We start from the raw sequence: 26,195 nt of genomic DNA, 5'->3' as shown, positions 1-26,195 counted from the left end.
ACCTCTCCCCTCCCCCACGTGGCCCCTGCCCCCCTCTCCTGTATCTAGCCCCCGGGCCCCGGGCCCCGCCCGGTACCTCCACAGTGGCCTGGGCCACATCCTCAGTCACTTGCCAAGCGGGCTGCACGGGTCGCGCCAGAGCGGAGGCTCGGGCGCAGCTTCTCCGGGAGAAGCGGAGGCGAGTTGAGCCTCCTCCCAAGCCCGGAGCCCTTTGGGGCCGCGCTCAGTCGACTCGGCTGCGGTGGCTCCTCCGTGGACCCTAGCCGGGAAGGAGCGCGCGCGCGCCGGAGTGTGCGGGAGCCGAGGCAAGGAGAGGGCGGGCGTTAGGACTCGGGGGAAATCTCCTTGCCGCCCCCTCCCTCTCGCATTTGCTCCCCCCACTCCCCGAGTCGGTGCCCCTCCCCCTTGTCCCTCCCCCCTTCCCTCCTTCCCTCAGTTGGTGCTACTCCTCGGAGCCGGAGAGCAGCCGCCCGAGCGCGGAGCCCGAGCCCGGAGCGCGGAGCCGGGGCGCTCAGTCTCCGCTGAGGACGCCGCCGGGGCTGCTCCCCCAGCCCTAGCCCCCAGCCCCAGCCCCCGCTCGGCCGCCGCGGGAAGGGGATGCGCCCGCCAGTAAAGCATGACCAGGACCGCCACGTTTGTCTTCCTTCTGCAGCTGTTGCACCCAGCAGAGGGACAGGGCTTTGCAGGTGAGCGGGGCCGGGAAGCGCCGCCAAGTTGAGGCGGGGGCTGGGAGTTGGTCGTAGCCTTCAACTGGGGACCAGGTGCCTCGCCCAGCGCCCCAGCGAGGGTCCCGGGACTCGCCTCCCGCCCCGGATCCGCTCGGGGGCTTGACCAGGGCTGCAAGTCCGCGTCCCCCCAGAGCGGAGCAGGGGGCTCAGTGCCACGGTCACGGCCGTCGGAGGAACCGCCGCGGCCAGCCGGTCACTCGATGGCCAGCCCTTCTTGGTTCCGGCTGGCGCCTGGTGCCGGCTGTCCCAAGCGCTTCCGAAGCCGTCTCGAAGCCCACTTTTCCCCAAGGTCCCACGGGGAGCCTCGTTTTCCAGTGGCGGGGACCGCGGACTGCCGGCAATCTGCCCCTGTGTGGGGGGCTCGGGCTGAAAACCAGCTTTGAGAGGGTTGCGGGAGCCCTGAGCCTCCTTTCCCTTTGGAGGCTTCTTCGAAGCTTCAGGGACAAAGTTAAGCCCTGCTCCGGGGATGGCTTTCTCCAGGCTTCTTGTTTAGCTAGCAGCTGTTCCCAGACCAGAGAGAGACAGAGGCAGAGGCCGGCCAGCGGTAGAAGACAGTGCTAGCCGCGATCCCTTTCTCCCCCCCCCCCCCCCCCCAATCCTTGTGTCTTTAAATCAAAAGTTGGTCAGCCTTTTACAAAGTGGAGTAGTTACTTTCTATGGAGGGCCCCGGGATTGGATAACTTCCTCGGATGCTGGGGAATATTTGCACTGCCTATTTCACACTTGTCAGAGTCTGTCAGCCTAATATTTGAGATTGTTAGATTTGGGGCATCTGTCCCTTGCAACAAGTCTGTTTTTCCCTCCCTCCTACAGTTCCTTTAGACATAGCTAGAATTACTTAAAGACGACAGGTGCTATTCAGGCAAGTGGCTATCTTTCCGCCCTGGGGTGGAAGGTTTCTTTCCCTAAGAATGTTAATTCTATCCATCTCAGTTGCTTAATTTTCCTCCTTTTCATCCCCCCCCCCCCCCCCCAACCTCCACAAGACGAACTTGGGTGGTGGTTTTGGGAATATCGATCCTAAGAGTTAAAATGATATAAATGCCAAAAATCCCCCTTTCCACTGTTGTGAAAATAAAGGGGGAGGGCAGCAGAATCAAACCTCAGTCTTATCGGAGGAAAGCAGGCAACCTTGAATGTTTTGTGCTCTGTGGTGGATAGTGAAGACATTCTTGCTTATCTGTCAGGACCCTTTACAATCGAATGACTTTGTCTTGGATGTGGTTCAACTAGATTTTGGAAAAGTTTGAAAGATGATAATATGGTGGCAGTAATAAAATTGAGTGAATGGTAGCAAGAAAAATTTGAATTGGTGAAGATTATACTGATGTGTGGCTAGGAGAATACGGCCCTTTGTGTACTTGATCTCCGTGTTCCTTATAGATAGAGCAATCATTTCACTGCTACACAAACAATTTGACAGTAACAATGCCATGGTCCCTAGAGTAAGACACTGATGGGGGAGTAGTGGAGCTTTTTTCAGTTTCAAATAGTGTTGAAGTTTCTTTTCATTGCACTGATAGATCGGAAATGTGCTTGACCATGTTGAATTTTAACTGCTCAGTTCCAGAAAATAGAGGTTGAGATAAACCAAATGGTACTTAATAAGAAATGGCTGGATTTAGATTGCTAAGCAACAGCTGTGCACATACATTATCAAGGCTTAAAAAAAAACCTTTGGGAAATGTAGACCACGAAGCAGTCGGAATGATTGTTCCAAAAGAAATTAGTTAGAATTGAACTGGCATAATGTTAAAAAAAATTGAGGATGACATGAAGACTGGGAACTATGGCTTGGAAATTGCTTGGAAAGATTCTTGGAGGTATTTGATTTAGTGAGGGAAAGAAAGGGTTAGCGAGAGCAAGGGTGGGGAGAGATCCTATATTGAAGGGTTATAAGTCTGCAGGATGTGTGTTTTCCTCACTAAGGATTTCATGTGAGGAAAGTGAAAGAAATAACAGTACACTAAAATCTTGCTTTGAAATGTGATGATGGTTCTTTCTACAGGAGAATCTTAGTCATGGACCACTGAGCGAGATGCGTGTTTTAGGAATCATGTGACCTTCTAGTTTTTCATATTCCAAAAATTATTACAGCGTGCACACCCCAGGTAAAGGAACAAAAACAAAGAATTCCCAAATCCAAATTTCACTCCATTTCCCCCTTGAGTCTGCTTACAACGGAGGCGAAGTTTCTCAGGGAAGCTGTCCAGTGCTGAATGTTTTGCAGTTTGAGTGTTTTCCATTGGGTGGTGCTCTTTCCCTAACTATTAAAATGCAAATCTTCTCATCTCTGTGATGGAACTTTTCCCTCCCTCTGAGTAATGTATTTATTCAGCAGTCTTTTGTTAAAACATTTAGAAAAGTGTGAGAGCAGCCGGCACCTTTTCTTTGTTTGCTATTTCATAACACACAGGGAAGGCAAGCAGGCTTGGCATCTAGTTTGGGAGGGAGAGCATGACTTGTGTTTCAGTACCATATGTCCCTGTTGGTTTTACCTGTGATATTTCACATTTTTGAATGCTGCTTTATTATTGAAGAATTGCAGTTATAAGGACTGTCTAGCTGATGAGATGAATTTGTGTTGGAAACTCTGGCCTTCCTAAGAATCATTAATTTGTAGAAACTATCTTCTGTTTGTAGCATTGTTTCCTTTTTAATGCCATGCTAACTAGCCCATTTAATTATTAGACTATTTCTTCCTGTCTTTTCATCCTCATTCAACAAATGTCTACATTTGCTGATGGAGATAAATGGTGAACATTGAACAAATCTATTGACCAGACACTACTAATGTAATTGCGTAGTGTTGTCAAGTTAATGGGAATTTGTGGGAACAAAAATCTAAAGCCAGTATAACCACAGGTTGATGTTATTTTGGAATCTTAGCCAAAATTTGTAAAGTTTAGTGGTAATTAAAAATCTCTTTGTATATTTATCTGTTCTGTTTCAGCTATCTTATTTTCATTGGAAAAATGGGTTCAAAAAGTTACCTAGATTTTTTTTATGATTATATTTAGTTCCACATTGGGACTGTGACCTATTTAATCACCTGTTGACCAACAAATCCAAAGGTAGCAGATGAACCACTGTTGTCTAATTATGCTGTTTACAGGCTTGCTCTTATCCCAACTTTTTTTCATACTATCCAATATATGAAGTTGATTTTTGTAGGTGGGAAAATAATTAAATAATCAATCCTGTAATAATGACTCAGGGTCCTGATGGAAGAGAAGGAATCTGAAAAGAAGGCTTAGGGGATAATTATTTCATTTTTTTTCATAAAATCTTAACACCAAGAATTTGACAGCCTGAACAGATCTTATGGAAGGAATGGCTCTATGTTGCAGTTGTTATCAATATAGTCATTTAACTCAATAATCACTTCTACCTTCCTCTGGGGAGCAGTTAGCAGTACAGTGCAACTTTATTTTCTGTCCTTGCTTGCTTGATTTGTTTTCTAATAAAAGAACAATTAATGGCTAGTGATGGTCTGAAATTGTTTCTGTAACAATCGAAACACAAACACACCACTGTTAAGAGCAGACTCATTCTAGGTGCATTTGGGTAGGGTTTTTGCAAGGACTCTTCTCACATACTAAATTCCTTTTCTGGTTTGGTGAAATTATTGTAGAATTCAACAATTAGCAACCATACCAGTGGAGTTAATGTCACCTTTATGAACTATGATCATAGGAGACGATAGCATTTCCCCTTTAAATACGAGATGACATTGTGTTGCTGTGGAAACAGTAGCAGTGCCAAATACATGGTGGGTACTCAATAAATATTTATCGATGATGATGATGCTAAAATCCCATAGTAGAGAAAGGGAAGAAGATTGTTTCTGACCACTACCCATGATTATAAACATAAAAAAAGAAAGTGAATTTGCAAAACCTATCAGTCTGAGAGGCAGGTTTTGGCTTTTCTCCTTTGTGAGGATTAGTATAGACAAGGGAGCTTTGTGAGCTTAATAGTCAGTTGGTGATACTGCTTTTAAAAATAGTTTCCAAATTAAATTTTCTTCTACAGGTGACAGTAATGCATTTGGACATCCTGGTAATGTGAAGGAAATGTTATGTTGTAAGCACACTTAACCTCCTGAATTGGCACCTATAAAAAATAAACTGTTGCCAGATATAACAGGAAAACATGTGGCTCTTTTGAAAAGTGTGGACATTGCAGTACTTGAAAGAGATGACAAGACAAAGCTACCTGCCTCTATGGGAAAAGAACTAGATTTTGGGGGTCCATTTTATATTCCATGAATCAATTTAGTAGTCAAAAAAAAAACAACAACAGCAAAATCACATCCTCGGATATCTTAACAGTAGGTTGGAATTCAGAAAATGGAATGGGATGATGATACTGTCTGATCCATAGTCCTGGGGGGTTACATTTCAGTTGACAAGTTATAGCTTGTATAGGAGAGGATGGGCTTGGGACTTAGAAATGGTGTCAGTTAAGGATTCTCCGAAGACACTTGGGGCTGGGATATATTACAATGGAATACTTAAAATGAATGTTCAGGAATGAGTGATTAAGTTTTTTCTTCTTGGACCAAGAAGACAGAAAAGAGATGTAAGTTACAGAAAGGCAGATTTCTGTTCAATATAAGGAAGAAATTACTAGCAAATAGAACTATTAACAAATGGAATAGGCTAATAAGTATTTGCATAATGCTTTGAAATTTGCCCAAAATGTTCCTTACATATATTATCTCATTGAGCCTTACAACAATCTATTAGCATTGATACTACAGACACCGCAATCCCAGGGATGTTCAATGACTTGCCTGTGGTCATATACCCAATGAAAATTAGATGGAATTTAAACTCCTATCTTTGTGACTTCCAGTTCATTACTTTCTTCCCCATGATATGTTGTCATACTCAACTGGATTACTTGAAAAGGTAGCAGATTCCTGATATTTGGAGATATTCAGGCAGAGAGTGGATGGCTACTTGTGGGAGATGTTGTAAAAGAGAATTCATGTTTCAGAGAGAGGGAGGATTAGATGGCCTTTTTAAAGGTCCTTTTCAACTTTTAGGGTCTATGATGGGGTTGCTTAACTATGGCAGAAAGAACACAGATTGGAGTAGAAGAATTTTGGTTTGAATCTTGCCACTGTCACTTAATAAGTTTGCAGCATTAAGTAGGTTATTCTGTATCTCTGAGTCTCAGTTTCCCCATTGACAAAATGACATTCTTGTAGAGAAGAAATATTGTTTCAGATGATGGCTAAACTAGATGATTCCTAGGATCCTTTTGAATTTTGGCAACCACTTGCACCTCATGTTCTATCTTGGTATGTAGGTGACCCTGAATTTGTGTCATCTTAGGGAAGTTTCATAATCTGGAAGGTAGAGATGGGCTATACTCAAAAGGACTAGTTAGGGGCAGCTAGGTGGTACAGTGGATACAGCATCAGTCCTGGAGTTAGGACTCACCTCAAATACTTTATAATTACTTAGCTGTGTGATATTGAGCAAGTCACTTAACCACATTGCCTTGAAAAAAATGAAAAAAAAAGGATTAGGCAAATGTGAGGAAAGTTGTCTATCATGTTGTATTTTGTGGGGGGAGGGGGATGTTGGTGTTCATCACAAAGAACATTTACTAAAGCATTGAGGGGGTTACTATTATGGGTAGAGAAGGTACCTGTACCACTGAAATCATAAATTTATGAAGTAATTTTAAGTATCCTTCTCCCAGGGTTGTTGTTGGGGATCAAATAGAACAAAGAAAACCAACAAGGTATTTGATATTTTGATATGTGATAGAAATGTCAGTAAACAGAGATGATATTGAAGATTCTTTGGGGGAGACCTTTTTATTTTAAATTTATGAACTTAAATAACGAGAGGACATAGTTAAGCATTTAGAAGAGCATTGACTTAGCAGCACCAAAGGAAAAGCAAGCACCTTTGGGATTATTGAAAACAAAGCATGTCAGATAAGCTTAACAGTGTTTTCAAGCACATTAAAATATTAGGGCTTGAAGAGAGCACCTTGGGTAGATATTAGAGAGTGGTTAGAGTGTCTTATGAAATCTTACTTACAAAATTGATTCGAATTGGCTTGTAAAAGAACAAAGGCACTTGGATTTCATGGATTAATAACAACCAGAAAGATAAAAAAAATAACATGATAAGTACCATAGTGTAGAGAAGGGTCAATGTGTCTTATAGGGGGGGCTATAGAAATCAACATTCACTCTAGTCTCTTTCAGTAGCTTCATATTTTGACCTAGAAGGGGGAGAAAATAACTTATTAGAGAAATCTGTTTATAATAAAATCTAAGAGTTGAAAAAGACTTCAGAGGATATCTAATCCAACCTCCTACCTGATACAGGAATCCTTTCCATTATAGATCTACAGGCAGAGAGAACTTTAGAAGCCAACATACTTATTTTGCATTTGAGGAAACTGAAGTCAGAGAGGTTAAGTGATTTGACTAAGGTCATGCCAATAGTAAATGGCAGAACTGGGACTTGAACATAGGTTCTCTGATTTCAAATCTAGTGCTCTTTCCACTGTACCATGCTGTCTCTGATATATGGCAGGTCATCTTCTCTTCCCTGAACACCTTTGATAATTGAATATCGGCTGCTTGTTACTGCCTTCTAAGGCATCCATTTCATTTTTGGACAGGTGAATTTTGTTTTAATTTTTAATTAATTAATTTTTTGCATTTTGATTTGCAAATTTTGTCTCTCCCACAAGCCTTTCCTCAATCTGAGAAGACAAACAATATGTTATCAGTTATACATTTGAAGTCATATAAAAATGCTGCAAAATAAATTAAACAAAAAATAAAGGATAATCAAAAACTATGCTTCATTTTGTACTTAGGATATTATATCATTTTTCATCATGAGTCTTTTGAAATTACCATGGATAGCTGAATCTTTCATAGTTGATCATCATGTTACTGACACTGTGTACAGTGTTCTACTGGTTCTGCTCACTTCACTTTGCATCAATTCATATAAATCTTCCCAGATTTTTCTGAAATGATCTTGCATATCATTTCTTATAGCATCCATTCATAATAGTGTTTCATCACAAGCATATACTACAACTTGTTCAGTTATTCTCCAGGTGATGGATAACCCCCTCAATTTATAATTCTTTGCCAAAACAAAAAAAGAGCTACCAGAAATATTTTTGAACATAGAGGTATTTTCTCTTTTTCCTTTACCTCTTTGGAATGCAGGTGTGGTAGTAGTATTGTTGGATCAAAGGGTATGCATAGGTTTATAGCCCTTTGGGCACAGTTTTAAATTGTCCAACAGAATGGTTGGATCACTTCACAGATCCACCAACTGTATTTAAGTTTCTCCATTTTTCCATATCTCTTCTAGCACTTATCCTCTTTCTTTTTTCATATTTAGGGAAACAGGAGTTTGTTAAGAGCCTCTATATTGTTCCCAGATTTTGTTTTCCTTGTAGCTCTAATTTATTGTCCATAGTTCTATTCTCTGGATCAAGTAGAAAAAGTTGGATTCTGCTTTCACATGAGAGAAGACCTAGGAATAACTGAAAATAGCAACATTGTCTTTCTTCTTATTTGTAAAAGTGGCTAGCATAATACACATAAAGGCACAAAATAGGCACCACATAACTACTTATTCCATTGCCCCATCTCCTTCATTCTTGTCACTACAACTTCTTTTTCAGGCTTAGCATCTTTCAGACAATCTTTTTTATATGACATGGGTTTTATGTATTGGGTCTCCCCTAGTCTGGTTATATCCCAGATTGACAAATGCCCTTTGAATCTAGGACCACCACAACCCTTATCTTAGACATGCTATTCCCATTAATATAATCTAAGATGACAGCTAAAAAAGGTCATGCCATGTCACACTAGTAACTCTTATTGAATTCACTAAACCCTCCAGGTTTTATTTACATGAACTTACTGTCTTACCACATTTCCTTCATCCAGTATTTTCCAGTCAATTTTTAAGAATCTAAGTGAAAGGTTTTATATTTATCTCTATTAAATATAATCTTATTTTATCTCCTTCATCTCATGATAGTGGTAATATAATGTAATGAAAAGAACCCTAGATTTCGGCCTTGGCTTGTAGGCTGTGTGACTAGTGACAAGTTAAATAATCTCTCTGAGATCCAATTTCTTCATTTGAAAAAAAAGGGGATAAATATGATGAAAGCACTTCTTAAACCTTAAATCATTAAAGCAGCATTATCTGCTGTTGTGATGCTGATGAGCACTAAAAAGTCTTGATTTTTTTGCCTTTTTACTCAGGTTCAATGATACTACTGTTAAGGTCATTTCCAGATGCACACTTCTAGTTTTATGACTCTTTTCCTTCTCACTACAAACAGGCACAAATGTTTTCACTTCTTTAAGAAAAACAACCTTCTATTGAACCTTCTATTTATTTTGTAAACTCCAGAAAAATTAGTCTGTTCTCTTTCCTATTTCCTTACCACAGTCATATTTCCAGGAATAGCTCTATTCACTCCCTCTCCCCCTTTCCTCTACCCTATCGCTGGCTATCCCTCTCCTCCTCCCCATACCCTCCTCCTCTCCTTCTCCCCCTCCCCTCCCCCTTTTCCCTCCCCCTCCCCCTTTTCCCTTCCCCTCCCCTTTTCCCTTCCCCTCCCCCTTTCTCCCCTTCCCCTTCTCCCTCCCCTCCCCCTCCCCTGTCCCTCTCCCTCTCTCTTATCAGACTAATTGTCTAATTGATTTATCCTGCCATACCATTTTTTTATTCTCATTCCTCTTGACCTTTTTTGCAGTATTTCTCTAGACATTCTTCCTTGTCCTTTTTGTTTTTGGATAACAGACTCTTTCAACCCCATTTCCCAAGGTTTTACAATTGGCCTTCTTTTCTCTTGTTACATTCTTTCTCTTGAAAATTCTATGGGCCCAATGTCATCTCCATGCAGATATCTTTCCAATCTATAGCTGCTAAATTTGTATTTCCAAAGGTCTAGAAGATATGTCCCCTTGCTTCTGTAGACACCTCAGAATAGACAAGTCTAAAACAGGATGATCTTTCTCCTCCAACCTGTTTTTCCTTCTGAGTTCCATATTTATGTCAATAGCACCATCCTAGAATTTAAATATTTGAAAACTTAAGGTTATCCTTGACTCTATTCCTTCAGTTCTCAATCTGATAATATATAAAGCTGTGTTTCCTACTAGAACCATCTAACTATATAGTTATTCCCATCATGTTTATTATGGTTACAATCTAATGGGGTGGGGGAGAGACAATACACAAAAGGAAGCTGAAAAACTGGGTGCCAAAGCAAGGGGTACCAAGTAGAGGGCATGGTTCCCCATGGAAATTAAAGATAAGCAGAGTTGCTGATGGAAAATGGAGTTTCCAGGAAGGTTGTGAGCCCTCTCTGGCAAAGGGTTTAGAAAGAGTTTAATGATTCTTCAATCAGAGGGAAAAGGCAATGGAGGGTGAATTTGAGAAGGTGTTGATAATCAAAACCTGAGTTTTTATGAGATTTCAGATGATCAGCTCATCCTGGAGAAAGCTGTGGTGTTCCCATGAGTTGACCAATAGAGCTGCTGATGGAAAGTTGATTGAAGTTCTCTAGAAGAGAATCTCTAAACTTTTTGTCTTCTTTTGTACTGAGGAAAGTGTTCTACAGAGTAGGCACTTAAATGTTTCTTGGAGTTTTATTAAATAATGTCTTAGCATTCCCTCATTACATTTTCTAGGATCATTAAACCACCTCTTACCAGGTCTTTTTGATTCCATTTTTTCTCTCTTTCCAATTTGCTCCTCATATTATTGCCTTGTTAATCTTTGTCTATGGATTTGTTGTCATTCTCCCTATCAAAAACTTTAAATTGCTTTCTGTTGCCTACTGAATAAAATCCAGATTCCTCAATCTTAGATTTAAAGCCCATCATAGACTTTTTACTTACCACCCTTCTGGCCCTATCTTTTCCTCTAACTGAATAATAGATTCAAAGAGTATTAGATATAGAAAGGACCTTTAGAGATTGTCAAGTTCAGCCAAGTCATTTTACAGCTAGTGCAACTGGGATCCCAGGAAGGAAAATAACTTTCCCTCATAATTGTGCAATTGACTAACCTTAAATCCTGAGACAAAATCTGGATTTTCTGCAATTTATAGTCTTGGGATTTTTTGAGAGCACTGGATTAAGGAAGTTGCTCAGAATTTCTTAGCCTGTATTTGTCAAAGTAGGTTTTCTGTTTCTGATGCCAACTTTCTGTTTAGTTAACCATGCTCCTTCTCACATAGGTAGTAATACTCAATAGCTAGGATTAGACTATAGAATATTAGTTTTAAAATAATTTAGACTTTCTATTCCAATACTTTTAATTTACATATGGGTAAACTGAGGTCCCAAAAGGGAAGAAGCTTACTAAAGGTTTAATTAGTTGTAGAATTGGAACTAGAATCCAGTTCCCTTGAGTCCCATTCTAGGGGTCATTTAGTACCATCATTTTGCTTTCCTCCAGGATCTGTGAATGCTTACTAACTATGAAATGCCTCCTCATAGGACCTAGCCAATTTGTTCTATAATTGGTGAGCTTTTGACCACTCCCATGGGGAACAGTCCTGTGATACAGTCATTTCTGCAACTGCCTGGAATTTCTCAGGTTCATTGTGCATTTCTCTTTTTTTTTATTTGTTCCCTTGACTCCTTGTTATGTTCTTTTGTACAATGCAAAAGTGTTCATTTCTGTCCATGATGTTTATACCTTTAGAATTTGGTATCCTGTTATTATGCCCCAGTTAGTCATCATTTCACCAAATTATACTGTTTAATCCCTTTGCATTTTCTTCCTGACTCAGTCTTTTCATCTCCCCTACCAATTTGCTGCCTTTCTTTAAAGTACCTTGATTTATTTAGAATGCTTTTTCCTAGGGGAGCTCAAATCCAAAATTCCATTGCTTGATCACTATTTAACTAAAGCTTCATAGAGAAAGACAACTCTATTCCATCTTCCATGAGGGCAATGGAGATTCCAGTGAGTCCTGTTTGTAATACTGGGGGAAGTACGGTTTAGCAGGAAGAGTATTGGATTTGGAATTAGGACTTTTGAATTCTGTGGCTGATTCATGATACTTAATTGATGTGAGACATAAGAAACTCTGAGCCTCAGTTTTTCTAACTGTAAAATGGGGATGTTAAAAGTACATTATCTACTTTACTGGGTAATTGTGAAGAAAGTATTTGGCAAGCATTAAATTTTTCACAGCAGTAAGAGTTGTTGCTAGTTGTGTAGTCATATTGATTGTAAAATCATATACAGAACACCCTTAATGTTCTGTGGTTTCTGTGACCTCACCACCTCCATTCATATTACTGATTATTTCCTCTGTAGAGAAAGTAGGGTTTATTGTACTATCAATTAACTGGGTTACACTGATTACAATTGTCTCTAAACTTCTCTTATTATATTGATCTTAAGTGCTTTTCTGAAAAAAGTCTTACCTATATGGCCATCAAGGTCCCACCCAATTGTTAAAGTTTTCTGAAGTTTCTTAATAGCCATGGTTTTTCCTGCTCATTTCTTTATTATCCCTGCTGTATATCTATAAATCTCATAATTACCATTATTCTGTTCAGTATTTATTACAGGGAATTTTTTCTGCCAAGGGCCATTTGGATATTTATAACATCACTCTCAGACTATATTTGATCAAACATTTAATTAATCCATCCCTAAAAAGCTCCTAGATTTATTGAATTTCAAGTCTCACCTGCAGTTGCCTTGGCAACTAGAGGTTCTCCACCCCTGATTTATAGGATCATGAGGCTTAGGGTTATAAAGGATATCAGTCATCTCGTCCAAAAAAATCTTGCTATTTCATATATGAGGAAGGCAAGGCATAGATAGAGGAAATTACTTATTTTTAAATCTCATAGAGGCAGGATGTGAACCTGAAACCTCTGATTGCAAATTCAATATTCATTCACAAATTCTGCTGATACAGAAGGATAAAATAAAAGAAAGACATAAATGATCTACTTATCAAATTTTCAGAGAGTTATAGCTAATAAATTGGATGATAGAATTGGGACCCAAAAGCTTCTTGAGAGCTAAAGTGATGGACTGATTAAAAAAAGATGAAATGTTGAGCTGTCAAGAGAGATATGTTAAAGTCCATGTACTTTTTTCACAGGTAAATACAGAAGGCCCTCATCAGAGTCTATTTCTTTGTATTTTATACACAGTTATGACAAGCTTGTTAATTAGATTCCCAAGTCCATAACTTATAAAAAATAAAGGGGGGAAATTCTTGACTCATGGGGAAAAGATAGAAAATGATCGAGAGCAGACAAAAGCAGTCAAATCACCTAGAAGTCCAAAGCCATTCAGAATAGGGACAGATAACCTTCCCATACCTCTAATAACCCCTGAGAGCATCATTGATACACGCTTCAGGGTAGTCATTCTATTTATGTTGGTGATTTTGAATTATTCAGAGAAGTTAACATATTTGATGTCCTTATACTTTTTAAGAAGGCAGAGAAATGTATAAAAATAGCATTTCTGTAGTGCTTTTAAGGTTTATAAAGTACTTTAAATATGTTAAGGTGCTATTACAATTCCCCAAAGGGAACAATATTATTATTATTATAAACTGCTTATTAAGTTCATATAGATGAGGAATCTGAGACAGAGAAGTGATTTACTCCTTAAGTATATTAATTGTCCTAGAAAACTTTTCTATTCTGAATAGAGGAAAAAAAGGGTTTGGATTTATTTTTTTTTATTTTGAGTTTGAATTTAGATTGGAAAGCCCTTGACTGTCTGGAAGACCCTGCTTTTCTGATGCCTCATTCCCTGAGGACTATGTAGGGCTGAGGTTTCACCGAATTGGTCTTAAAAGTAATAGCTAAAATATTGGAGGTGGAAAGATATTTGCTCAACTTTGAGAAGTAAGAAAGGGAAAACAGGGATGGAGAAACATAAAAGAGAGACAGAGTAGGAGATCTCAGGACATAACCATATTTAGTGATGCTTTATTAGGGATAAAACTATTCAATCCTATGCTCTGAACTTTAGGCAATTTCCTGATAAATTGAAAATTCATGCTAACTGATGAAGCTTGTATCTTTTCTAGACTTTTATTACTGATTAAAGTATTCAGGGGGTAGAAAATATTCAGTTTGGGTCTCTATGTTCACAGGATTTTTGTTCTGATTCAAATTCACAGGCAAATGTGAAGAAAAGTCACACTGGGGAGAGGTTGGTTCCAAATGTTAAGGTGTGTTGTTGATTACAATTGTATTTCAAGGGGAACATATTTCCCTTTTCCCCTTCTCTCTTTCTCTCTTGTTCCCTCAATAGGACCCCTAAATATCACCTCATCCATTTCCATCATTTTACAGGGGAAAACAGGTCAGAGAAGCAAAATAGATTGCTTGAGGTCATCCAGAACATCAAAATTCAAACTCATGTCTTATTACTTGAGAACAAATGCTCTTTCCAGGCTGCCTCCCTTTCTTGTTTTCTATGACTATGGAGCATCTGCTATATGCAGATCAACATGCTGATCATTAGGGAAGAAACAGAGATCAAGAAGATGTAGTCCTCAAGATATCTGTAATCTCTGGGGGGAATTAAGTCATATAAACAGATAAATGTAATAAGGAGTATGAAAATTGCACGTATGAGGGATACAACAATTTATGAGAATTCAGAATGTAGTTGGTGAAGTCTTTTTTTTTAAGGTTCATTAGAATTAGAGATTAGAGAATTAGAATTAGAGTCTGTTTAGTCAAACCCCTTCATTTTGCAGATGAACCCTCCTCTCTGGGTCTAAGAGAAGAGAAATGTCTTGTCCAGTATCCCATAGTTTCATAGTAGTGACCCAAATTTAAATTTACATCCTCTGGCTCCATATAAATTTTTCTATTGTATCACATAATAATCAGAGCTTCCTAACTTGAGCTGGACCTTGAAGAATGGTAAAACTCTAGGCTTTCAGTTTACTCATACAGACTAGATTGTGTACTGTCATTTTTCTTCCTTCTTGAGCAGTAGACAGTTGTGATAGTCTTTGATTTTCTTTTTTTTTGTCACTTGAATGAAAGAAGAAGATTTGGCAAATGATGCTCTTTTGTTGGAGGGAAGGAATCAAGATTGGTTTAATACGGTGGTTCTTTGAAGGAAATCAATTCCTAATCTGTTTCTTTAGATTTGTATAATGGCTAGAGTAATGCATTTAGAGGTGTGTTGAAAGAGCAGCAACCAACATCTGGGTAATTTTGCTGTCTGAGTTTACTTTATGGGAAATACTGGAATGAGTTGTACCTAGAGCTCATAAATGTCTCTTCAGCTTTGGCCTTGGAGACTTAAGGGACAAATTCTGAGTTGGGCTAGGTATGCATGTTAATGAAGGGAAGGGGATTCTGGGTTTAGAGTAGATTTGAATACTTACTATTGGCCATTTCAGCCCTCTGATTTTCTAGTTTTAATATTGTAGTGTAAATAATGGTGGCATGTTGTAATCAAAAGGATGGTGGACTTGGGTTTGAGCCCCAGCTCCAACATTTCCTATCTGTGTGACCAGGGATGCATCCTTTAGCTTTTATAAGTCTTAGTTGTTTATAGTAGTTGTTGTTTTTCACCTTGAAGTCAGGGTATTCTAATACCTCTCATGGAGTTTTTGTAGGGGAAATACCTTATAAATTTTAAAGTAACATAGTTATGTACATTGTTGAGTATTATTGAAAGGATCATAGAATTTGGATTTGGAAGGCCTGGTTTTGAATCTGACTCTGCTACTGATTACCTGTAGGACCTTGGGTAGCCTTGGCACAGGGGATAGAGCTCCAGTCCTGGAGTCAGGAAGACAATTTAGTTGAAGATACTTTTTAACTGTGTGACTCTGAGAAAATCACTAAACCCTATTTGCCTCAGTTTCTTAATCTTTGAAATGAACTGGAGAAGGAAATGGCAAACCATACTATTATCTTTGCCAAGAAAAACCCAAATGATTTTGTGAATAATTGTCTATGACTGAAAATGACTCAACAACAGTAATTTATTGGCTATAGGATGTTGTACAGAACTGAAATAGAATCCAAGGAGTTGAGTTTGGATTCTGGATTTACTGTCACACTTTTCTGTATTTTGATTTCCTTAGCTTGTAAAATTCAGGACTTTGACTAGATGATTTGACTAGATACTTCAAGGTCAGAATACCAGAGTGCCAATAATATTAAGGTGTGCAGTGTATGAAGTATGGGTCTTAGAGTCAGGAAGACCTGAGTTCAAACTGGGCTTCAAACCTTGAGAAGTCACTTATTTTCTATCTGCTTCATTTTCCTCAACTGGAAAATGGGGATAATAATATTGAAGCAACCAGTGAATGTTGGGTTGAGTGCTAGGCCTAGAATCAGGAAAACATAAGTTCAAATCTGCCCTCAGACAATTTCTAGATTTTTGCCTCTGGACATGTCACTTAACTGCTGTCTAAGTTTCTTCATCAGATAATAGTACCTACCACCCAGGGTCATTGGGAGGATCAAATGAGATAATATTTATAAATAGCTGAGTATATAGTGTTGGTCAAGAGTAAGCATTATACAAATGTTAGCTATTATTTTTGTGATTAAAAGTTTACAGAGCACTTTCTTCACAACAGCTTCCTGAGGTGGGGGATATTTATATTATTCTTCTCATCCTACAGATGAGGAAGCTGAGGCTCACAAGGGCAAAGATACCAGGTTGCGGTTACACAGCTTATGTATGGCCGGGAGATCAAACTCAAGTCTTCCAATGCCTTGAACAGAGTTCTTTCTACTCCCCTATTTTGTCTCCTTATGCTAAACAGATCATGGTCTGATCTAGTCTGAGACTTGGACACAGGATACATATTACAAAAAAATTAGACTGTCATTGAAAAGAATAATGAACTTAGAGTCAGAAAGTCTGGGTTTGAATCTTGTTCTGTGACTATACTTTGTGTGATCTTGGGCAAGTCTTTTCTCTAGACTCACTTTCATCTTCTGTAAAATGGGGAGCTGGGATGAAGTCATCTTTAAAGTTCTTTTACCTTGAAATCTGTGAAATGGGCACCAGTTTCTTATTCTACTTTTGACTCCTTTGGATGGGAGAACAGCCTACTGAGGTATTATAGAACACAAGTGACATAATGACAGGGCTGTCTGTCACCTCTTAGCAGGCCTAGGTATCATACTTTTTTTGTTGTTATTCAGTCATTTCAGTCATCTCTGACTCTTCATGAACCCAGTTGGAGTTTTCTTGGCTTTACTGGGGTGGTTTGCCTTTTCTTCCTCTAATTCATTCTACAGATGATGAAACTGAGGCAAACAGGGTTAAATGACTCATCTAGGGCCACCTAGCTACTAAGTGTCCTAGGCTGGATTGAAATCCGGATCTTACAGTCTAGCTTCTGGATCACTTTGTTAATATATGTTAGTCAGGTTAGATTGAATGGATTTACTTCCTACCTTTTCTTTTCCTCTCCTGGTCACTTTTTTTTAAACCAGAATTATGCTTTTGAATAGCTAGATTTCATTCCCTCTCTGCTTCATGAGAATGATATCAGCATTCAAGGCTTATCTCTTGTGACATCTTCCACAAGAAGCCTTTTGGGATTCATCCAGCTGTCAATTTCCCTGTTTCCCATCCCCATAAATATACCTTTTCTCTATCTATTGTTAATATACTGTTTTGAATTTGTATTGTTTCTCTCCTAAAGAGGTAAGCTCTTTGAGGGTAGGTACCAAGGTATACTGGATATATTTTATTGTCTGTGTCCCCAGTGATGATCCCAGTGCCAGCGCACAGTAGACATTTTAATAAATGCTTGTAGAATTCAATTGCACATTCTTCTAACAACCTGCAATGAGTGAGCCAAGGAATCTGCTTTTATGGCTCTCTTAGAACTTAGGGTAAAATATTCTAATGCTCTAAAATTTGCCTTTGAGGAATTCTATATTGTTTAATGGGACAGCTATAGTATCATGGGGATGACAAAATGTTAATTAGCTTTCTATACTTTTTATTAATGTACCTTACAAAAGGAAGGGGTTTTAGTGTTTCTGTCCTCATCTGACACCATTTTCAATCCAATAAACATTTATTAAGTATCTATGATCTTCTAGACATTGTGCTAACAAAGGAAATATAATGAATAAAAAGACAGGAAGGAAGATCAGAGAGCAAGCAGGAGTGTGTGTGTGTGTGTGTGTGTGTGTGTGTGTGTGTGTATCAGGTGTGAAAGTGGGGTAACTTGTCCTGTGGAGTTGAAGCTAGCCAGGGTAGCAGATGCAAAGTACAGGGATATGAGAATATAGTACAGCTTCTCTGTAAAGGTAAGCATTGGGAGGAGTTTGGTTCATCATCTCCAAAGAAGGAAGAGGAGATGGAAGAGGTGAAGTCAATCAAGGCTTGAGTTAGTAGCATGGTGGTGAGTTAAGAAGTGATGAGCTTAACCAGGAAAGGGCATCTTATTCCACAGACTTGAAACCAGGCAAAATGATGATCTAGAGAGTTATCCAGTCTTGAGTACAGTATTTTAGGAATTGCATGGTCAGTCTAAAAGAGGTTGCTCAAAATGGTAAGAAGTCTAGAGTACAAACCATAGTGGGATGGATTGAAGATGTTGGAGAAGTTTAACTTGGGAAAAGAAGATTTGTACTGGGGATGGGGGAAGGAGGGCAAGGTAGCTATCTTCAAGTATTTGAAGTTATCTACCTGGTTTTATAGGGTGAAAGTTAAAGGGAAACTTTTCTGCTTCTTTAAGAAGGGACTTTTGGATGATTAGAATCATTTATTAATAAAATTAGTTGACCTGTGAGATAGTGAGGTCTCCATCACTGGAGGTGTGCAAGACATATTTATAGGCATAATGCTTGTCAATAGTCTTTATAGTCTATTAGAAAGCTGCTATTATCTGCAGAGAACAATAGCTGCTTGGCTTTATGTGAAAAGTTATAACATCTTGTTGTAAATTCAGGATATGGAATAAAATCAGGCACAAAGATATCAATTTCAAAAGGATGATTTTTTTTTATTTTGTTGCACAGCTCTTGTTTAATTACATCACTATGTCTCTGGCCTTGCCATTTAGAATGCAGGAATAGCCGTATTAGCATGCTAATGTACCAATAATAATCAGCAGTGTCTATGTAAATAAGGAACATCTGTGCAATATTTATGACCCATAAAACACAGTGATATTCTGTAATGCTCTTCTAATCCCAAGTAGGTCATTGCAGTAGCATCACAATCTGAGAACTTTCCCTGAGTCCTTCTGCTCTATTCTCTGAGGTCTGTGCCAGGCAGTCCAGATGTGAATGGACAACACCACATGGCAGCCAAATCAAATTAGACTCCAGAAGGCTCTTTAGCCATTAGAGCAAAAAATCAGTTGTTCTTTGCTTCCTCCATGCCCTCCCTCTTCCCCCAAGGTAGGGGAAAAAAGCACTGTCTCAAACATAGTCTCATTCTCGATTTTGTGTTTGAGTATTGTCCACTTCGTGTATTATGCAAATCACATCCTAAATCCCAGACTGACTCTCCCCAGACATTCAATGAGAGCATTTCAGGGCTACATTCCCCTACCACTAGCTGGTATGTGTTTAAGAAATGCACACTAATGTTCCTATTAGCCAAAGAAAATGGAAGTAGGAAGCAAAATTAGATGCATTCAAAAGCCAGACACAGTAGGATATACTATAAAAGACTTTTGGATTATCCATGCCAGTGATCCCTTCTCCATGCCTCTGATTTCATCGTTTTTTAGCCCAGGTAACTGAGAATTAACTCTTCTGTTGTCCAATACTTCTAACTGGGGATTTCTTAATCACTTCAGTCTCAGAATCTGAGCTCTGGGATCTGATGCTTAATAGCCTGGTGATCATAGGCATGCTATTTAGCTCTATAAGGCTCCATTTCCTTTATATGTGAAATATGGATAGCATCACTTCTTCCTACCTCTCACTGTTGGTATAAGGACAATACTTTGTAGACTTTTAAAATGCAACAGCAAAATGAATTGTTATTACCTCTCCCTTGTTAGTCAATGGTTTGGGTTTCCTGCTCTGTTCAATGTCATGTTGGATATGCTTCTTTCAGAGTGAATGGAATGGTCTGATGTCCCCCCGAGTCTACTGCCTGACTTAGGTTTTGCCAGAACTGTAGACAAATGACTGTTATAGGAGTTTTCTGGCACAGAAGTTACTGAGGCTGTTTTGTATTCTTTCTTCTCATTTGCACATGAACACTGAGCTCCCTCTCTTAGAGGCTTCTGCTAGTGTCCTGGGCCTATTTTGTAAGGCAGATTTTCTTTGTATAATTTACCTTTCTGACTTAATTTTTATAATTTGTTTAAGGTGTTTGAGGGGACACTTTGTATTAGTTACCCAGTCACCTAAAGTTAGTGTCCTAGGAATCATAGGGCCATCCATTTGAAGCTGAAAGGAACATTAGAGGTCACCTAGTCCCACTTGTTAATTTTAAATGAGGGACTGTGAGAGAAGTTAAATGACTTAGCTAAGCTCATACTCAGCATTTGAGGTGAGATTTAAAATCCAGATCTTTCTCCCTTCAAGTCCAGCACTGCTATATCAGAGCATTCATCTATCTTCCTTTCTTTTCTTCTTTCCCAGCAAGCTACTCCTAATTAAAAAAAAAATTTGGAGGGGGGAATTGAAAGCAGTTCCACAAACCATTTGCATTAGTACACAGAGTTTACAACATTCCATCCAACTTCCTAGATATACATTTTTTAAATGTACTTAGATGTATTTTTTTTAGTCCTTCTCCAGAGCTAAGCTTCTTGGTCATGATAATTATATATAGCCTTAGTTTTTTCCTTTCCTTCTATTTACATTGTTATAATGTTCATTCTTCACCAGTTCATGTAAGTCTTCTCATGCTTTTCTGAATACTTCATATTTATTTCTTATGGCACAGTAACATTTCATTCCATTCTCATGCTATAATTTTTACCATTTCTACATGGGTATCTACTTTATTTTCTTGTCATTTGCTAAAGTGTTTTGATGTATAGGTGACCTTTCTTTATGTCTTGATTTTCCTTACCAAATGTTTGGCAGTGGGATCTCTGAGTCAAAAGGGTATAGATAATTTTTTTAATGGAAAAAATTATTTTATTTATTTATTTTATTTTTTTTTAGTCACTTTAAAAAACCCTAATTCCAAATTGCTCTCCAAAACAGTTGGACTCATTCACACTGTCATTGTGTGCCTATTTTCCATAGCAAAGGTGCTATTTCAAGGAATTCAGTTTGGAATATGGAATTTTTAGGGTTAAACCTGAAAATTTTCAAAACAGTAGTTCAACATACCTGAAGATTTAAGTTTTATTCTTCCTTCTTTGGAAGAAACCTCTTCTATTCTCTCTCTTATTAAAGAATTTGTAAGGGATCATTAAAAGTGTCAGAGAGTTCTACTCACCTTAAGGAAGAAACTTAGAAGTATGTCCTTTGAAAAAGGCAATTTCTTTTTGGTCAGTTCTGTTACAAAATCATTTTTTTCTGTTGAACTGAAATCTGCCTCCCTGTAACTTACCTGCATTGGTCCTAATTTTGTCTAGGAGGCAAAGTGGGGCTAGTCTAATTCTATTTCCATTTGACAGTCCTTTAATGATTTGAAGTCAGTTATTAGTCTCCTATTTGGGATAAATATCCCTAATTTCTTCAAGTGATTTCTACTATGATATGACTTTGAGTTTCCTACTCAGCTTGGTCACTCATACTCTGAATATGCTCCAGTTTCTTGATGTTTCTGCTTAAATATGGTCCCCAAGACTAGATGAAATATCCCAGATGAAGTCTTACTAGGGTAGAAAATAGTGCAACTGTCTATCCATTGTAACCATTTTCCTTGCAATGGTAAAGTTTACAATCCTGTCTATGCCTACTCAACTTTGTAGAAGTTTGTCTATGCTTTTCTATAACTTCACCACAGTTGTCTACCCAAAGTGATGGGGGCCTTATTTGTAGTCTTTTTATATTTATGTGGAACACAAAGGTGCAGGTGGGAAGTGCATAGGTTATCTCATCACCCTTATTGGATGACTACGGTGCTATTTTTCCAGACAAATGTTTCTTTGATAAAACAAAACTATACCACTGTTTCTATGAAAACTGAAAGGGGACTTAGCTTCACATATAAGAGAGCTTTTTATGCCAAGGACAATTTTTTCCTAATCAAAAGATTTGTACTTGATGTCCAAACAAATTATGCAAATTTATATTGCAAAAAAGTTAGCTTGAAGAAAACCCATTGTTATTAGTTATGTTTATTGCTTTAAGAGTCATTGAAGAAACTACAAAATGTCCTTTACTAGGGAGCAATTAAGGTTCAATTGAAAGGTTACTGTACCAGGAGGTAGGAAACTTGGTCCCTAATCTGGCCTTTGTTGGAAAATCTCTTTGAATGAGTTGCTACTATGGACCTCAGTTTCTTTATTGGTAAAATGAGGATTTTGGATTGGTCTGGAAGTAATTGTAAATTTTATACATACACATATTTTACTAATTCATTTTGTTGCACTCTTTTGGGGAGTGTATTTTTTTTTTTTTTGTGAATGGAATCTCCAGTGAACAAACTCCTTTTATTAATGCAGATTAGCCACTGCTTTAAAATTCATTCTTAGAAAGTTTTCCAGGGGCACTGAGAGATTTACTGACTTAATTCAATCACATAGCCTATGTGGTCAGAGGCAAGATTTGAATCTACATATTCTAGTTTTCTCTCAATTTTTCCAGGCTGCCTAACTGTGCTTTCCATTCAGTAGGTGCTTAATGTAAGTCTAGATATATTCCTATTTCTTTAGAGTTCTGTAATTTTATAATTCTGATATAAAAGGCATAGAAAAAATGTCAGCTTTATTGAAGTTCTCTTTGTGGGTTGAGGGATAGAGGGAACTTTGGAAGTTTTTGTGAAGATTCGCTGATTTTGTAAAAATAGTCCCCATCCTGATATGGGGGAAAAAATTGGTGAAAGTGGAGTCACAGGACCTTGAGCAGATCACTTAACCTATATCGATCCCTATTTCCTGATTTGTAAAGTAGACTAGATAACCTCTAGTGCCTTTCCTTTCCTTTCCTTTCCTTTCCTTTCCTTTCCTTTCCTTTCCTTTCCTTTCCTTTTCCTTTCCTTTTCCTTTTCCTTTCCTTTCCTTTCTTTCCTTTCCTTTCCTTTCCTTTCCTTTCCTTTCCTTTCCTTTCCTTTCCTTTCCTTTCTTTCCTTTCCTTTTCCTTTCCTTTCCTTTCCTTTCCTTTCCTTTCCTTTCCTTTCCTTTCCTTTCCTTTCCTTTCCTTTCCTTTCCTTTCCTTTCCTTTCCTTTCCCTTTCCTTTCCTTTCCTTTCCTTTTCCTTTCCTTTCCTTTCCTTTCCTTTCCTTTCCTTTCCTTTCCTTTCCTTTCCTTTCTTTCCTTTCCTTTCCTTTCCTTTTCCTTTCCTTTCCTTTCCTTTCCTTTCCTTTCCTTTCCTTTCCTTTCCTTTCCTTTCCTTTCCTTTCCTTTCCTTTCCTTTCCTTTCCTTTCCTTTCCTTTCCTTTCCTTTCCTTTCCTTTCCTTTCCTTTCCTTTCCTTCCTTTCCTTTCCTTTCCTTTCCTTTCCTTTCCTTTCCTTTCCTTTCCTTTCCTTTCCTTTCCTTTCCTTTCCTTTCCTTTCCTTTCCTTTCCTTTCCTTTCCTTTCCTTTCCTTTCCTTCTCCTTTCCTTTCCTTTCCCTTTCCTTTCCTTTCCTTTCCTTTCCTTCTTTTTTCTTTTCTCTTTTTCCCTGGTTACATGGAAAAACAAAATTCAACATTCATTTTTTTTTTTTAGATTTTTGCAAGGCAAATGGGGTTAAGTGGCTTGCCCAAGGCCACACAGCTAGGTCATTATTAAGTGTCTGAGACCAGATTTGAACCCAGCTACTCCTGACTCCAAAGCCGGTGCTTTATCCACTACACCACCTAGCAGCCCCAAACATTCATTCTTAAAATCTGGAGTTCCAAATTCTCTCCCTTCCTCCTATTTCAATCTCTTTCATTGAGAAAGTAAGTTATTTAATATAGGTTAAAAATGTATAGTACTGAAAAACATTACCACAATAGTTATGTTGTGAAAGTAAACATAATATCCCTTTCTCCAAAAAAAGAAACCTCAAGGAAAATAAAGTAGGAAAAAATTATGCTTCAAAATGTATTCAGATATAATCAACTCTCTCTTTGGGATGGATAGTATTCTTTGTCCTAAGTCCTTCAGAGTTTTCTTAAGTCACAGTGTTGCTGGGAAAAGGTAAGTCATTCACAGTTGATCATCTTACTACATTACTGTTAATTTGTATATAGTAAATTTCCCATTATATTTACTCATGCAAGTTTTTTACTGAGAGCATCCTGTTTATCATTTCTTAGAATAACATTTAATCTTAATCACGTACCACAGTTTGTTCAGGCATTCCCCAACTGTTGGGCATCCTCTCAATTTCCAGTTCCTTGCCACCATAAAAGAGCTGCTATAAATATCTTTTAACATTTAGTCCTTTTCCTTCCTGTTTTTCATCTCTTCTGGAATATAGACCTGGTAGTGGCATTGCTAGGTCAAAGGGTAGTCATGGCTGGTATAACTTCTAATTTGAGATCTGTGATCTGTGATTCTTCTGGACTGGTTGCAATTCAGTCTTCTCGATGTCAGTCATTCATAAGTTCTTTACCAAACTATTTTGATGGCAGTCTTATAGAGTCAAAGTTAAATTGACTCAGTAGTTACTCAGACCCCATAAGCATACAAAAAAGGTGACACAGTGGAGAATATCATGATGGCCAAGGGGACCATTTCCAAATTTATAGTTTTTCCCCTGCCTCCATTTTTGGTAAGTGAGAATGGAAGTGGAGGATCATTAGAGTTATCAAATGTCCACTATAGGATGGGCAAGTAGATTTCTCAGAAAATGCTTTAGCAATTGAATGGATTCCCCCATTTGAATGTATGCTCCTTGATATAGGAAATATTTTCACATTTTTTATTCCTCAAGTCAAACGCACAGTGCCTACAACATGGTAGGTTCTTATTTTTTTTGCAAGGCAATGGGATTAAGTGACTTGCCCAAGGTCACACAGCTAGGAAATTATTAAGTGTCTGAGTCCAGATTTGAACTCAAGTCCTCTTGACTCCAGGGCTGGTGCTCTATCTAGTCTGCCACCTAGTTGCCCCAGCATGGTAGGTTCTTAATAAAAGTTGATTAAATACTTGATTATTCTTAATATTAACATTCCCTCCATTTATACACATTACATTTATGTTCTTATCATATGTGATTCTCATCCATATGAGAATGGATACTTTTACTTTAAAGGCTATCTGATGTATTAAAGATCTAGTTCAAGTCATCAAACATTTGTTTAATAACTACTATATGCTAGACTGAAGGTATGAAGATAGGTTGCTTAAGTTTTACAATGAACTTACCCTCAGGCAGCTTAAGTGCATATACACAGACTTTATACAATGTAAGATGTGATGGGGAAAAGAGATAGCTAAACAAAGTGGTTCTAGGAAAATTCTACAAAGGAGAGAACACTTCTCAATGAGAAGTATCAGAGAAGGCTTCCGGTAGGAGATAACATCTAATTGGAGTTTGGAAGGAAAAAGAACTTAAGAATTTCAATATTGCTTCTGGTCCTCAGTCACCATCTTTGGAAGTAAGCCCTGTGGAGATGCAGCTTGGCAATTATTCCTGCTAGTGCTATAGTCACATCTATTTAAGACCCAGAAAAGAAGGTTCTTGTCATCAATGTTCTTGGCATTGTCTAATGCTTCAACCTTAGAAATTAGTATGACAATAAAGAAGAGGTACTGCCAACTGCTGAATCCTAAGGATCCTGGAACCTTTTCATCTGACTTACATTTGAAACCTTCCATATAAACTATCTTCCCCATTAGGATGTGAGCTTCTTGAGATGAGGGACTGTTTTCCATTTCTACTTGAATCCTCATCATTTAGTAGAGTACTTGGGGCACATAGAAAGGACTTAATAAATGCTTCATTCATTCGGGAAATGTATCCCAGGAAATGAGGATGATATGTGTGAATTCATGGCACCAGAAACTGATATCAAGTTCAAGGATGAGGTAGCTCTTAAAAAATAGTTTGTAGGTACTGGTACAACAGGTGGGTCATCTCCCTGTTTATCTGCTATTACATGACTGATCTAATATTTTTTCCCTATTAATACCTGATCTTGTTAATAAATTTTATATCACTTTATAAAAGTCATCCCTGGTAATATGCCACAGCCTGTTTATATCCACCATAGACTTTCCCCTGCCTTTTGGATTATCTATCATTATGATTTTTCTATTATAGTGGTATTTTCATGGTGCCTCCCTACCTCACTTCCCCCTCAGATAAGACAATGTATATTTTTAGTCCTTTATATTATTCTTTGATAAGGGATCTATTTTTCCCCTGGCAAGAATAGCTTACG

The 26,195-nt window shown here is 38.3% G+C and overlaps 1 protein-coding gene across 2 annotated transcripts in view; it reads left to right on the top strand.

Moving 5' to 3' along the window:
* The first annotated feature begins 591 nt into the window (after positions 1–591).
* PTPRT (protein tyrosine phosphatase receptor type T) overlaps positions 592–26,195 on the top strand; it is a 1,378,737-nt gene continuing 1,353,133 nt past the window's right edge. Inside the window, exon 1 of one of the 2 annotated variants that reach the window (XM_074211996.1) lies at positions 592–686. In XM_074211996.1, the coding sequence (XP_074068097.1) occupies positions 617–686 (70 nt within the window). In that variant the 5' untranslated portion in view covers positions 592–616. The remainder of the gene's footprint in view (positions 687–26,195) is intronic. The other variant, XM_074211997.1, reaches the window with a different exon arrangement.

The sequence above is a fragment of the Macrotis lagotis genome, chromosome 1, assembly GCF_037893015.1.
Source record: "Macrotis lagotis isolate mMagLag1 chromosome 1, bilby.v1.9.chrom.fasta, whole genome shotgun sequence".
In the NCBI taxonomy this organism is placed as follows: Eukaryota; Metazoa; Chordata; class Mammalia; order Peramelemorphia; family Peramelidae; genus Macrotis; species Macrotis lagotis.
Note: the sequence above shows the minus strand (reverse complement) of the source record. Positions and strands in the feature narration are given on the sequence as shown.